Here is a 13,834-nt window from a genome sequence, read left to right on the forward strand (position 1 = left end):
TATTTGCATATCCACACAGTACATAACTATCCTCTTCCATCTCCTTCTGCATCCTAGCATGTCAAAGTGTGGGGGAGGATCCCCTGCCCTATATGTGGTAAATCCTCCCTGTACTCCTCCTTTCTCTATTCCTCCCTTCTGCCTCTCCCGCCCATGTCCTCCTCCCACCCTCCCTCCTTCTGCCCTGTGCAGCATAAAAAGGGAACCGTGGCTGGGCCGTGCACCACATTCTCTCTCCTCTTCATCCCAGGCAGGCAGACTCGCTCTCAGCAGCCATGTCCTTCTCCAGATCTAGCATGTCCTACAGCAGCAGCGGTGGTGGAGGCGGTGGTGGCACCATGTCCATGAGGTCTGGAGGTGGAGGTGGAATGGGTATGGGCTCCTCCCGCTTCTCCTCGATGGGTGGTGGTGGAGGTGGAGGAGGCCGCGTCACTGCCATGAGGGCCGGCAGTGTGTATGGAGGAGCAGGAGGCTCTGGGGTGCGCATCTCTAGCTCCTCGTTCGGTTCCGGCGGTGGAGGTGGTGGTGGTGGCGGTGGCGGTTATGGTTTCAGAATGGGAGGGGGTGGTGGCGGCGGCGGCGGCGGCGGCTTTGCTTTCGGCATGGGAGGGGGTGGTGGTAGTGGCGGTGGAGCCGACATTAATGTGTCGGCCAACGAGAAGGCCACAATGCAGAACCTGAACGACCGCCTGTCCACCTACTTGGAGAAGGTGCGCATGCTAGAGGCGGCCAACGCCGAGCTGGAGCTGAAGATCCGTCAGTTCATGGAGAGCAAGACATCCCCCAGTGCTCGCGACTACTCTGGCTTCTACGCTACTATCGCCGACCTGCAGGACAAGGTACGTGACGTGTTTCCTAGATGGCAAGAGCACTCAATAATGACATCACGGCATGTCAGAACATGATAATGTCTGCATAGTGACAATGTTATACTTTGCTAGAGAGTACAGGCGACATCGGCTTGTTTTTCCAACAAGTTACTGAGAGTGATATATGAACATTGGAAAATGCAAAATTATATAATAATTGATTAAACCAAAATATTGCACCGAAGATAAATGACAAGACAGTATGCATATTTGCAGCTGAAGCATTGAAGATAAAGCGGATAATTGAAGCCAATCCTTCCTCTGAGCCCCTAGGCGATTGCAAAAGGTGCAATTAGTTTCTTTGTGTCATGCTTTACAATGTTCACAAAGATAACAGGTTCCCTGTAATGCTTCTGTGAGCTATAATTGACAGTGCAGCTGAAACTCAGAACTGAGTGATTACAGTGTGATTTAACAGTTTGTGTGTACTGTATTAGTGTGAAATTCCATGCATGCCCCATCCTGAAATGTTTTGCCGTCCTCCACCTCTCAGATCCAGGATGCCACCTGCTTGAACGGAAGCATCTATCTGAACATCGACAACGCAAAGCTCGCTGCAGACGACTTCAGAACGAAGTAAGTACATCCAACACCATCCACAGATACAGTACACTGCTGGTGCATTACATTAACCACATGGAATAAACCCACATCTGTAAAAACACTCACTGTTTTTTATTACATTTTGTATTGAATCTACAAAAATAGAAACCAAATGACATTACCCTTCACCTCCACCATAACCACACCCTCCCAACAGACATATCAGAAGCCTGGTGTTACTTTCTGTTATTTTCCCCAAACTTAATGGAATACTAGAATCTATAACTCCCCTGCTATTCTCACAGAGCAACACATTCAGGCAGTTCTTTGACCTAAGCTCTCTCCATCTCTCAGGTATGAGAACGAGCTGGCCATGCGTCAGTCAGTGGAGGCGGACATCGCCGGGCTGAAGAGGATGCTGGACGAGATGACCATGGCCAGATCTGACCTGGAGATGCAGATCGAGGGACTGAAGGAGGAGCTCATCTATCTCAAGAAGAACCATGAGGAGGTGGGTGTGGGCTACTGGGACATATCCATACAGTCCCTTAATGTATTACATCTATTGACCATGTCAACCTGCTATGGGTCTTCACTAGAACACCATTGCTGGCTTTCAAGCACATCTGTATCAAGCAATGGTGTTCAAATATATAATGAAGACAGGGCAGGTCAAGTTGTTACCATCAGGCAGAGGTTAGGCACTTCTTAATCCTTTACACTCACCACTATGTGTTTCTCCACAGGAGCTGCTGGCCATGAGGACGCAGATGACTGGACAGATCAACGTGGAGGTGGACGCAGCACCACAGGAGGACCTGTCCAGAGTCATGGCTGAGATTCGTGAGCAGTACGAGGCCGGTAGTGCCAAGAACCAGCGCGACCTGGAGGCCTGGTTCCAGACCAAGGTAGGACCTCTAGAACCCCTAAACTATGTTCATGGTGTAGATGTTCCTTTACTTCTAGTTGGTAACATTGTGACATTCTATCATGAGCTGAAATGTTGGTTTGTTTCTGTGATGATTGACCACTTATTGTGTTTTACAGACAGAGACGTTGAACAAGGAGGTGGCGTCCAGCACAGAGGTTCTCCAGACCTCCAAGTCAGAGATTTCGGAGATCCGTCGCACACTGCAGGGCCTGGAGATTGAACTGCAGTCACAGCTCAGCATGGTGAGCTGTAATTATTTACACAGACCACGGTTTATGGGACATTACTTACACAACTTTCTGCAACTTTTATGAATAATCAACATTTAACTCTTTCATCATTCTCTACCATCCCTCAAGTATCTCACTTTCACCTGGACTCTAACACTATCCCTCAAGTTGTTGTTGCCAGGCACCACTCCATTACTATAGCTAACATCTACCTGCCTTCACATTCAATTACTAGAGCTAACATTTTCAGTATGACAGTAAACATTCCAAATTCCAAACCTACTCCCACAGTTTTTGACCCATCATCTCAAATCTCTCCCGGCCAATAGAAAGGCTCCCTGGAGAACACGCTGGCGGAGACGGAGGGCCGTTACTCCATGCAGCTGGGACGCCTCCAGAGCCAAGTGACCAGCCTGGAGGAGCAGCTAATGTCTCTCCGCAGCGACATGGAACGCCAGGGCCAGGAGTACAAGATGCTGCTGGACATCAAGACACGCCTGGAGATGGAGATCGCTGAGTACAGGAGGCTGCTGGACGGAGAGGCTAGCGGGTAAGGCAGAATGGGATTGGATGTGTCCCTCAACATTTGATTTTAAAAACAATGTTCATTTGAAGTTGACCTTAGTTTGAGCCATGGTTACTTTTGACATGAATCTACAGCTGTGTGACCTTTAATATATATTATGATCATAGATGCTAACTATGCTAACCATTGGTTTCCCTTCCTAACAGCCTTGTTCACAGCTCCTCGAAATCTGGCCTCAGCTCCTCTGGCTCCCACATCAGCTCGTCTAGCTCCGGCCTCAACTCCTCCAGCTCCGGCCTCAGCTCCTCCAGCTCCGGCCCCAGCTCATCCACCTCCACCACACGCAAGGTGGTGATTGTCACAGAGGAAATGGTGGATGGCAAGGTTGTCTCCTCAAGTGAAACCAAACACACCTCTTAAGGTCCCACACACACAGCGAGCACTGCAGCAAGCAATGAGTTAACCACATAGAAATATAATTACTAGAATGGTTGTAGGAAATGTGAGGCCAGAACGTGGAATATTGCGTTTCCCCAGTCCTTTATTCATGCAACCTAAAATACAGCGTTACAACTTATAAAAAGTATTTGTCAGATAAAAAATCCCTATCCTTGTTATCAGTGTTATTTGTTTAGGCCAGCTCTGGTTTACTCTAGTTTAAGAAGTGCATAACGTCCTCCTATACTTTCTAGAATGGCTAAAGCCCCTCAGACACCCATCATGGAACAATGACTTGAATGGGGATTTAATAAAAAAAAAACATATTTTTCTGGTAATTCTATTTCTATGGTTAACACCTCCAGAACAACATATTCTACTACATCTGGATGGGACACCAACAACAGACCCCATTGTGAATACAATAAAGATGCTCTGACTTGCTGACACCATCAATCTGTTTTCTGTGTCTTTCAACTTGATGTATCAGATCTGGCATGCTCCTGTACATCTGACTATCATATAGGATGTCATCTTGTGCACGTGAGGCCAATTCTATGGTCTTGAGAAAGTATATGTGTCAGTATGATCTTGAATATATTTATGACATTTACTCGTACCGAATTTAATACTTGCCAATAGTTTTTTAGAAATGCTGATAGTAGAAATTTGAATGCAAGTTTGAATGCAAAATTATATCATTCTATCTCTATCAATCAAACTCTCAGTTATTCAAGCATTAGATTCAGAGTTATATACTGTATGAAGTGTTTGTGGAAAGATGTAAAAATTGAAATCAAGTCATATGAAGTGAGAGCACAAAATGTATCTGCTATGACATCCATACTCACAGATTCATATAGTCAGTCTATTATAAAGCATTCATATCTCTGAAACAAGTGAAACCACACAGAGGAGTGGGTTAGTGTTGACAGATATGACTGTGGGAGACTTGAGAAACTCGTACAAGGCTTGAAAAGTAGTGCTCTACTCACGGTGGTGCACAGCCATCAGTCAAGATGCAAACCACATGTAAGGGAAAGGGAAAGGGAGAAACCTAGTCAGTTGCACAACTAAATGCATTCTGCCTTCATCCAATATAGTAATTCATGCATTCAGATGAATTGCTTTTATCTAAACTGATTGCTTCGCCCTGGCTCCTTCTATGTGTGAACATGTCAATGCGGACTGACCGACTGACTGCACATTTCTGATTTAGCATTGCTTATAAAAGCCATAATATCACTTGATTGTGTTCTAGAGAATATTGCTATAGAATGTCTTCTTCATTACATATTTGTTCAGGCAAAGGGGGTCTGTTTGTTTCTACATTGTATGTCTGGAAGAACCAGTTACGTAATGCCAATGGACAGGGGTTGAGTTACAGGTGAATCTGGTGAGTGACAGCGGCTCTATGTTGCACTGCTGTGCTCTGCTCCGTGTGACATCCACAAACAACCAGATAATAAGTTATGAATTATAAAAGGTTGAGGCTAAAATGAAGCGGTAGTGTTTACACACAAACAAGCTATTGCATGCTCTATTTATATAAAGAATCAAACCAAAATCAAACTAAAACTGAACACTTCATGCCACTGGCTGAATGTCAGTGTAAAGTACATTTTAGTAGGGGGAATAATGATAAAAGTATTCCTTTACTTTGCAAAATCTTGTTCATCTGCTTTCAGTTTATATTGTTTTTAAGATTAAGATTAAGAACTTTATATTGGTCAATTGCACACAAGGTCCAATCCGAAATGACTTCCTCTTTTTACCCGACCCACACATGCATACAGATTTTCTGGAGAGGTGTGGGGTGCTGCCACACTGGATGCACGGGGAGCTTTTGTTGTGGGGGGTTAAGTGCCTTGCTCAAGGGCACAACAGCAGGCAATGACGTCTAAGACTTGATACCAGTAACCCTCCGGTTGCCAGCTCACTTCCCGACTGATTTTTCCCATCAGACCCGGGATTCAATCTTGCAACCCGGTTGCTGGCTCCCCTCTCTAACAGCTAGCCTACCTGCCACCCTTTATGGGTGATTACACAGTAGGAACAAGCTGCAATCCAAATTTAGAGGTGGGTGTACACCATTGCTTTATTTAACCCTTATTCTACCAGGTGACTGAGAAGAGAACTCATTGTTATTTATACCAACAACCTGGGAATAGCTGCAGGGGAGATGTGAGGGGGTGAAAAAGTCGATTAGAAAGCTTGGGATGATTAGATGGTCATCACGGTTGGAGGGACAGATTTGGGAATTTAGCTAGGACATAATCATGGCCCACTAGATTGTGCGGTCTGTCATCTTTTTGAAGGGGAGAGGACATGCAGAGGTCACTTTACATAGTTCATGCTTCATATATTTTCTCCTAGGGGGGTTTCTGCATGTTCATTCCTGTCAAACATGAACATTCTTTGCTTGTGTCTGATCAACAGAGTAGCAGCAGCGTATATGATGATTGTGTGTGAGTATGTGTGCATGTGTGTAGAGTCAGCATGAATGTGTGTGTGTGTGTGTGTGTGTGTGTGTGTGTGTGTGTGTGTGTGTGTGTGTGTGTGTGTGTGTGTGTGTGTGTGTGTGTGTGTGTGTGTGTGTGTGTGTCAAATCAAATCACATTTTATTTGTCACACACACATGGTTAGCAGATTGTGGGGACTGAATTGTATGTCCCCACACGGTTAGCTGTGCAAGACTGTGTGTGTGTGTGTGTGTGTGTGTGTGTTTGTTGGAGTATCAATGTAAGTGTGTAGAGTCCTGTGAGTGTGCATAAAGTAAGTGCAAAAATAAAGAAATCCATAAAAAGGGTCAGTACAGATAGACCGTGTCGTGATTTGGTTAGCTATTTAGTAATATCTCGTCGACAGATGTTCGTGGACTGATGAAACGGCGAGAATCTGTCAAGGCTCACATAGAATAATGTGATTACGAGCGGCAGTGGTTCCTGGTTTTCCGTTTTCATCATTGATTATTTGGATGAATCAGAATTGGGGCGAAGGCGGTGCGTAAACTGGTACAGTGCTTTTTAAGCCTAAGATGATAAGCGGTTTCCACTAGATTCCACAGCCACAAAGTCATGATAAATACTGGTGAAATTAGTTAAAGGGAGGACTTTAGCCGAGAGTTTCCATGTGGCGAATGAGGAAACTTTGCTTCCTTCCATTGCACAAAGGTAATCATAATTGTTAACGGCATTCCCTCCAAAAGTAAAACAGGAAATGGCAAACTTTACGATAAGTTTCTGGGTAACTGAGATGAGCTATTTAGCCATTTTATGGCTGGGGAAAGAAGATGTTCAGGAGCCCATTGGTGTCACGTACTGGTACCACTTGCCGTGAGAACAGTTTATGGCTTGGGTGGCTGGGCCTTCCTTTCACACCGCCTGATATAGAAGTCATGGATTGTAGGGAGCTTGGCCCCAGGGATGTACTGGGCTGTCCACCCCACCCTCTGTAGCAACATGCGATCGAGGCTGGTGCAGTTGCCATACCAAGCAGTGATGCAGCCAGTCATGACGCTCTCAATGGTGCAGCTGTATAACTTTTTGAGGACTTGAGGGCCCATGCCAAATCTTTTCAACCTCCTGAGGAGGAATACGCTCTGTCACGCCTTCTTCACGACTGTGTGTGTGGGCTATTTTAAGTCCTTAGTGATTTGGAAACTGAGGAACTTGAAACTCTCAACCCACTCCACTACATCCCCTTCGATGTGGATGGGGGAGTGCTCATCCCCCCTCTTTAATGTTGTCCACGATCAGCTCCTTGGTCTTACTGATGTTGAGGGATAGGTTTTTGTACTGGCACCACACTGTCAGATCACTGACCTCCTCCCTGTAAGCGGTCTCATAGTCACCGGTGATCAGCCCTACCACCGTCGTGTCGTCAGCAAACTTGATGGTGTTGGGGTCGTGCTTGGCCCAGCAGTCGTGGGTGAACAGGGAGAACAAGAAGGGACTAAGCACACACCCTTTTGGGGCCTCCATGTTGATGGTCAGTGTGGCGGCGGTTATGTTGCCTACCCTCACCACCTTGGGTCGGCCTATCGGGAAATTCAGGATCCAGTTGGAGAGGGAGGTGTCAATGAACAGCATTCTCACATGGGTATTCCTCTTCTCTGGGTGGGTGAGAGCAGTGTGGAGTGAAATTGAGTATGTGTCGATCTGTTGGGGCGGTATGCAAATTGGAGTGGGTCTAGGGTGTTTGGAATGATGGAGTTGATGTGTGCCATAACCAGCCTTTCAAAACAATTCATGAACAGATGTGAGTCCTACAGGAATGATGGGGGTCAGCTTGAGACGTGGGGATTAGAGACTGAGAGAAGGAGCGGTTGTAAATGGCTGTTCTGCGCAAGCACTGAGAACATGCCCTGGAATACTGAGTGTTTACCTGATTAGCGAGATCACCCAGGGCTCTGAAATGGCGGGTGTGCTCATGCACAGCTCGGTGTTGCTTTTGTTGAAGCGTGCATTAAATGCATTTTCTTCTAGTAGAGAGACATCATTAGGAAGATCATGGCTGGGCCTTCCTTTGTAATCCGTAATGGACTATAGCCCCTGCCACATGCAGCGGGTGTCGGAGTCCGTGTAATAGGATTCCAGCTTGTTCCTATATTGTCCTTGTGCTTGTTTGATGGCTGTCTGGAGATCGTGGCAGGACTTCTTGCACTTGTTAGTGTCCTCACCCATAGCCTTGGGGTTGAATGCGATATCCCTGTGTGAGCTAAGCCTGTCCTTTAGCTTAGCGCCAAACTCTGTGTTAAATCAGGGCTTTTGATTAATGAAGGCGTTGACGGAGGTGGTTAGCTTGTCGATGATATCGGCTGAGTAATGTAAAATATTCCAGTCAGCGCTTGCAAAGCAGTCTTGTAGCTTAGTCTCCGATTCGGGGGACCATTTCACTATGGAGCGGGTATTTCCTGTTTGACCCTGCAAATCATTAAAATGAGAACATAACTTCTGAAATGCTCATTGGCTTTAACCAAACGCAAATCAACTTTCCCACATACAGAAGATGGGACTCAAAGGGCAACATCTGGAGCATGCTCTGGTTGTATGGAAATATGCAAACAAGCAATAGCTTGTTCTTGCACGCTGCAGATGTCAAATTCCTTGCCAAGGTGTTAAGGCAAAAGAACAGTACGTTCTATCATTAATCACATCTGGGGTGATATTTCATGGGGTTCGATGCCTGGAGTAATGACTCATCCCATGGTGCTATGAAGTTGGAAAAGGAAGGAAAACTACTTTTGTTGGAGCTGCAGACAACTACAGTGGATGGAAAATGAATAAAGTTAAGTGAAACTTAATATAATGGTACCTGAGTCTTCACAAACACTATGAAGCAACAATGGGCTGTTAAGTTTAAGGGAAAGGACAGGCGGTGATGACTGGTTGCATCACCGCCTGGTATGGCAACTGCTCAGCATCTGACCGTAAGGCGCTACAGAGGGTAGTGTGTACAGCCCAATACATCACTGGGGCTAAGCTTCCTGACATCCAGGACCTACAGTATATACTAGGCTGTGTCAGAGGAAGGCCCCAAAAATGGTCAAGGACTCCAGAAACCGGTCATAGACTGTTCTCTCGGCAAGCGACACCGGAGCGCAAAGTCTTGGACCAAAAGGCTCCTTAACAGCTTCTACCCCCAAGCCATAAGACCGTCGAACAGTTAATCATATGGCAACCCGGACTATTTAAATTTACCCCCAACCCCCACTGCCTCCTACACCTTTGTTTTTATACTGCTGCTACTTTCTGTTTATTATCTATGCATAGTCACTTTACAAATGACCTCGACTAACCTGTGGTGGTGGCGGTTAAGTTTTTGGCATGGGAAAGGGTGGCAGCGGCGGTAGCGGTTATGGTTTCGGCATGGGAAAGGGTGGCAGCGGCGGTAGCGGTTATGGTTTCGGCATGGGAAGGGGTGGCAGCGGCGGTAGCGGTTATGGTTTCGGCATGGGAAAGGGTGGCAGCGGCGGTAGCGGTTATGGTTTCGGCATGGGAAAGGGTGGCAGCGGCGGTAGCGGTTATGGTTTCGGCATGGGAAGGGGTGGCAGCGGCGGTAGCGGTTATGGTTTCGGCATGGGAAGGGGTGGCAGCGGCGGTAGCGGTTATGGTTTCGGCATGGGAAGGGGTGGCAGCGGCGGTAGCGGTTATGGTTTCGGAATGGGAAGGGGTGGCAGCGGCGGTAGCGGTTATGGTTTCGGAATGGGAAGGGGTGGCAGCGGCGGTAGCGGTTATGGTTTCGGAATGGGAAGGGGTGGCAGCGGCGGTAGCGGTTATGGTTTCGGCATGGGAGGGGGTGGTGGTGGCTTTCAAGCACATCTGTGATAAGCAATGGTGTTCAAATTCATAATGAAGACAGAGGGCAGGTCAAGTTGTTACCATCAGGCAGTGGTCAGTCACGTCTTAATCCTTTAAACTCACCACTATGTGTTTCTCCACAGGAGCTGCTGGCCATGAGGACTCAGATGACTGGACAGATCAACGTGGAAGTGGACGCAGCACCACAGGAGGACCTGACAAGAGTCATGGCTGAGATCCTTGAGCAATACGAGACTGTTAGTGTCAAGAACCAGTGTGACCTGGAGTCCTGGTTCCAGACCAAGGTAGAACCTCTAGAACCCCTAAATGTTCATTTTGTAGATGTTCCTTTACTTCTAGTTGGTAACATTGTCACATTCTATCTTGAGTTGAAATGTTGGTTTGTTTCTGTGATGATTGACCACTTATTGTGTTTTACAGACAGAGACGTTGAACAAGGAGGTGGCGTCCAGCACAGAGGTTCTCCAGACCAGAATTAGTTGGTAACATAGGTAAGATGTTTTATATTCATCATATATTTGTAAGTTACTTCTCATCAGAATGTTTATACTGTGGCGGGGTTGCAGTATCTGGTCTCTGTCAAGACTAAGTTATTTGGGCCGGAGAGAGGGGAGAGGTCAAGCGTGTATCTCTTGGCTCCACAATGTCTGTGTGCCAGTCAATGTGTCTCTGTGATCTTATCAAGATAGGATGGATTTAATATATGCCTGTTGATATGGAGGATTTGTTTATGGTTCTGAGTTTGAGAAAAGAACATAGTTTAGGAGACAGAGCTGAATGATAAATTATGGCCAAGGCTGTCTGGCTATGTGTGTCTTTGCTATAAAGGATCTCAGTTGCAATGTGTAAGGGACTCTCAGAGAATTCATTTATAGACACTGAATTGATCTGAGAGTCACAGGGTTGTAATGGAGCTCATATAATTAAAGATGGACTTTGTGATAACTAACTCTGAATTGTGTGTGGTTTGCTCTCATGATTTGGTAAATACAGGAAATTTCCACGACAACCTCCAAGTCAGATATTTCGGAGATCCGTCACACATTGCAGGGCCTGGAAATTGAACTGCAGTCACAGCTCAGCATGGTGAGCCGTAATTATTTACACGGACCATCATTTAGGGGGCATTACTTACACAACTTCCTACAAATTTATTGGATGCTAACTATGCTAATCATTGGTTTCCCTTCCTCACAGCCTCTTTCTCAGCTCCTCGAAATCCGGCCACAGCTCCGGCCTCAGCTCCTGTCTCACCTTCGGCCTCAGCTCCTCCAGCTCTGGCCTCAGCTCCCGCCTCAGCTCCTGCAGCTCCGGCCCCAGCTCCTCCAGCTCCACCACACGCATGGTGGTGATCGTCACAGAGGAAATGGTGGATGGCAAGGGGCATGCAATGGGTTAACCCCATGGAATTATAATATCGGCTGAGTAATGTAAAATATTCCAGTCAGAGCTAGCAAAGCAGTCTTGTAGCTTAGTCTCCGATTCGGAGGACCATTTCTCTGTGGAGCATGTCACGGGCACTTCCTGTTTGACCTTGTATACAGGAAGTAGAAGTATAGGGTCATGATCTGATTTGCCAATGTGGGGACGAGGAAGGGCCTGGTATGCTTGCTTGTGGATAGAGTAACAGTGGTCTAGGACTTTATCGCCTCAACTGGAGAAGGAGACGTGTTGATGGAAGAAAACATCCCAGATACAGGTTTCTATGAATATATTAATTATCAATACCAATCATTAAAAACAACATACAGACAGAACATTTTATTTTTGAGGTTGCAAAGGCTAATGATGAAGACAAGGAAGTGTATAAAAGAAAAGGGTTATTATGGACCACATGAACCTCTTCCCCTCCCACCTCCCACAATCCCCGATCTCACGCCAGCACCAAGATGCCAGTTTCTGAGAGTTTGTAAAAGCCAGCAGAGTGCAGGTATGGCCATGAGAGTACATTGCACACTGCCATGTCATAGCACATGTTTTTCTATATAGTTGAGAGATGCACATATGCATGACACAAACCAGGAGAGTTTAGGAGATGTTATAGAGATAGAAATGTTTGACTAATGCAAACTTAAACTTTTGTGACCAGAGGCAAAAACACTCCTCGCATAATTTTAGTCCTCTGGGTTTGAGAGTAATGTGGGTACGAAAGACAGTGGGGAATGGAGGGATAAGAGTGGGATATGGCTGTGCAATTTACTCTAGACTACATTTGATCATAATTATTATCATGAAATAGCATACCATACAATAGATGTCATGCTAAACTAAGTAGAATTGCAGGAACTTAGCTTTAAAACAGAAATGCCAGGGCCACATTTCTGGTTCTAGTCCGCCCTTGCTTGCACCATGTACTTTTAATGCAAATTGCAATTCAGCTCATTTGGTTGTGCTATTAGACGAAGCACAGTGACAACACATTGAGTTGTACAAATACACAACATTTCTGTCATTGTTTTGCCATTTGAACCTTGTGCTAAACGGTTGAAAGTGCAGATATAACACATTTAGGTAACAACTAAACAAAAAATCTGACCATGTTTTTCCATTGTTTTTGGATGGTTTAAAGCATAGTGATAACACATTGGGAATTCAACAAACTGTTGTTTGTCTTTTTCAATGGGTGAATATAGGTTATAATCTCATTGATCAACATCTCAACCAAATATCACCCAATTGTCCATGTTGCAATTGTAACGTCTGCTTCCAACTCACACTCTCATACACGTACTGTAGATCCCCTGAATGCAGCTCACTTCCCAGGCCACTTTCCAGCTCACACTCTCAAACACATAGATCCCCTGCACACAGCTCACTCTCCAGATCCCAATCAACCTAATTCTGATCACCTATTCACACACCTGTATGTCGTTATCACACACTATTTAGTTCAGTTCTTTGCACCCAATCGTTGTGAAGTATTGTTTGTTTTTGACACACTTCTATTTGGAGCGCTGGTTTTCGCGTGACTTAATCCTCTTATGTCTGATAGTTTTTGCCTGCCTCGATAACGACGCCTTTTGCCTGTACTTTAGCCTATCAGATTTCCTGTTGTCTACCTATTTCCTGATCTCCCGGACTACGTTTACTAGCCTTTTCCCTGCCTGTACTGTTGACTTTTTGGACCACCTGTGTATGACCTGCTGCCTGCCCCTGGACCCAGCTACCTGCCTCCTGCTATGTTCCTTTACATTAAACATCTGCTGTGCCCTGCAGCTTGAAACCAGCTCTCTGTCTCCTTTGTGTTTGTCACATAAATGACTTGGTGAGCCCAGTGAGATATCACTGCAACTTGCATGTTAATAATGTCAGCTATGGTGACAATTTACCTACAAAGGTTAAATGTTACCTTTTTTGTTACATATTCTAGTTAGACCGTGTTGACTTAAAGGCAATAGCTGTACGTAGTGCAACATCTCCACCAATGTCACAATAATCCATTCTACTGCAAATCATTAACATGAGAACACAACTTCTGCAATGCTCATTGTCTTTAACCAAATGCAAATCAACTTTCCCACATACAGAACATGGGACTGAAATGGCAACATCTGGAGCATGCTCTGGTTGTATGGAAATATGCAAACAAGCAATAGCTTGTTCTTGCACGCTGCAGATGCCAAATTCCTTGCCAAGGTGTTAAGGGAAAAGAACAGCACGTTCTATCATTAATCACATCTGGGGTGATTTTTCATGGGGTACAATGCCTGGTGTAATGACTCCTCCCATGGTGCTATAAAGTTGGAAAAGGAAGGAAAACTACTTTTGTTGGAGCTGCAGACAACTACAGTGGATGGAAAATGAATAAAGTTAAGTGAAACTTAATATAATGGTACCTGAGTCTTTGCATAAAATCACAAACACTATGAAGCAACAATGGACTGTTAAGTTTAAGGAAAAGGACAGGCGGTGATGACTGGTTGCATCACCGCCTGGTATGGCAACTGCTCAGCATCTGACCGTAAGGCGCTACA

At 45.5% G+C, this 13,834-nt stretch overlaps 1 protein-coding gene across 1 annotated transcript; it reads left to right on the forward strand.

Annotated features, from left to right (window-relative positions):
- Window positions 1-216: 216 nt before the first annotated feature.
- LOC118936557 (keratin, type I cytoskeletal 13-like) lies at window positions 217-3,993 on the forward strand. Its single transcript, XM_036949616.1, has 7 exons — window positions 217-839; window positions 1,363-1,445; window positions 1,767-1,923; window positions 2,159-2,320; window positions 2,460-2,585; window positions 2,903-3,123; window positions 3,306-3,993. Exons 1-7 carry the CDS (start codon window positions 276-278, stop codon window positions 3,517-3,519), a joined length of 1,527 nt encoding a protein of 508 aa, XP_036805511.1. The 5' UTR covers window positions 217-275; the 3' UTR covers window positions 3,520-3,993.
- The last annotated feature ends 9,841 nt before the right edge of the window (window positions 3,994-13,834 follow it).

The sequence above is a fragment of the Oncorhynchus mykiss genome, chromosome 17 (assembly GCF_013265735.2).
Source record: "Oncorhynchus mykiss isolate Arlee chromosome 17, USDA_OmykA_1.1, whole genome shotgun sequence".
NCBI lineage: Eukaryota > Metazoa > Chordata > Actinopteri > Salmoniformes > Salmonidae > Oncorhynchus > Oncorhynchus mykiss.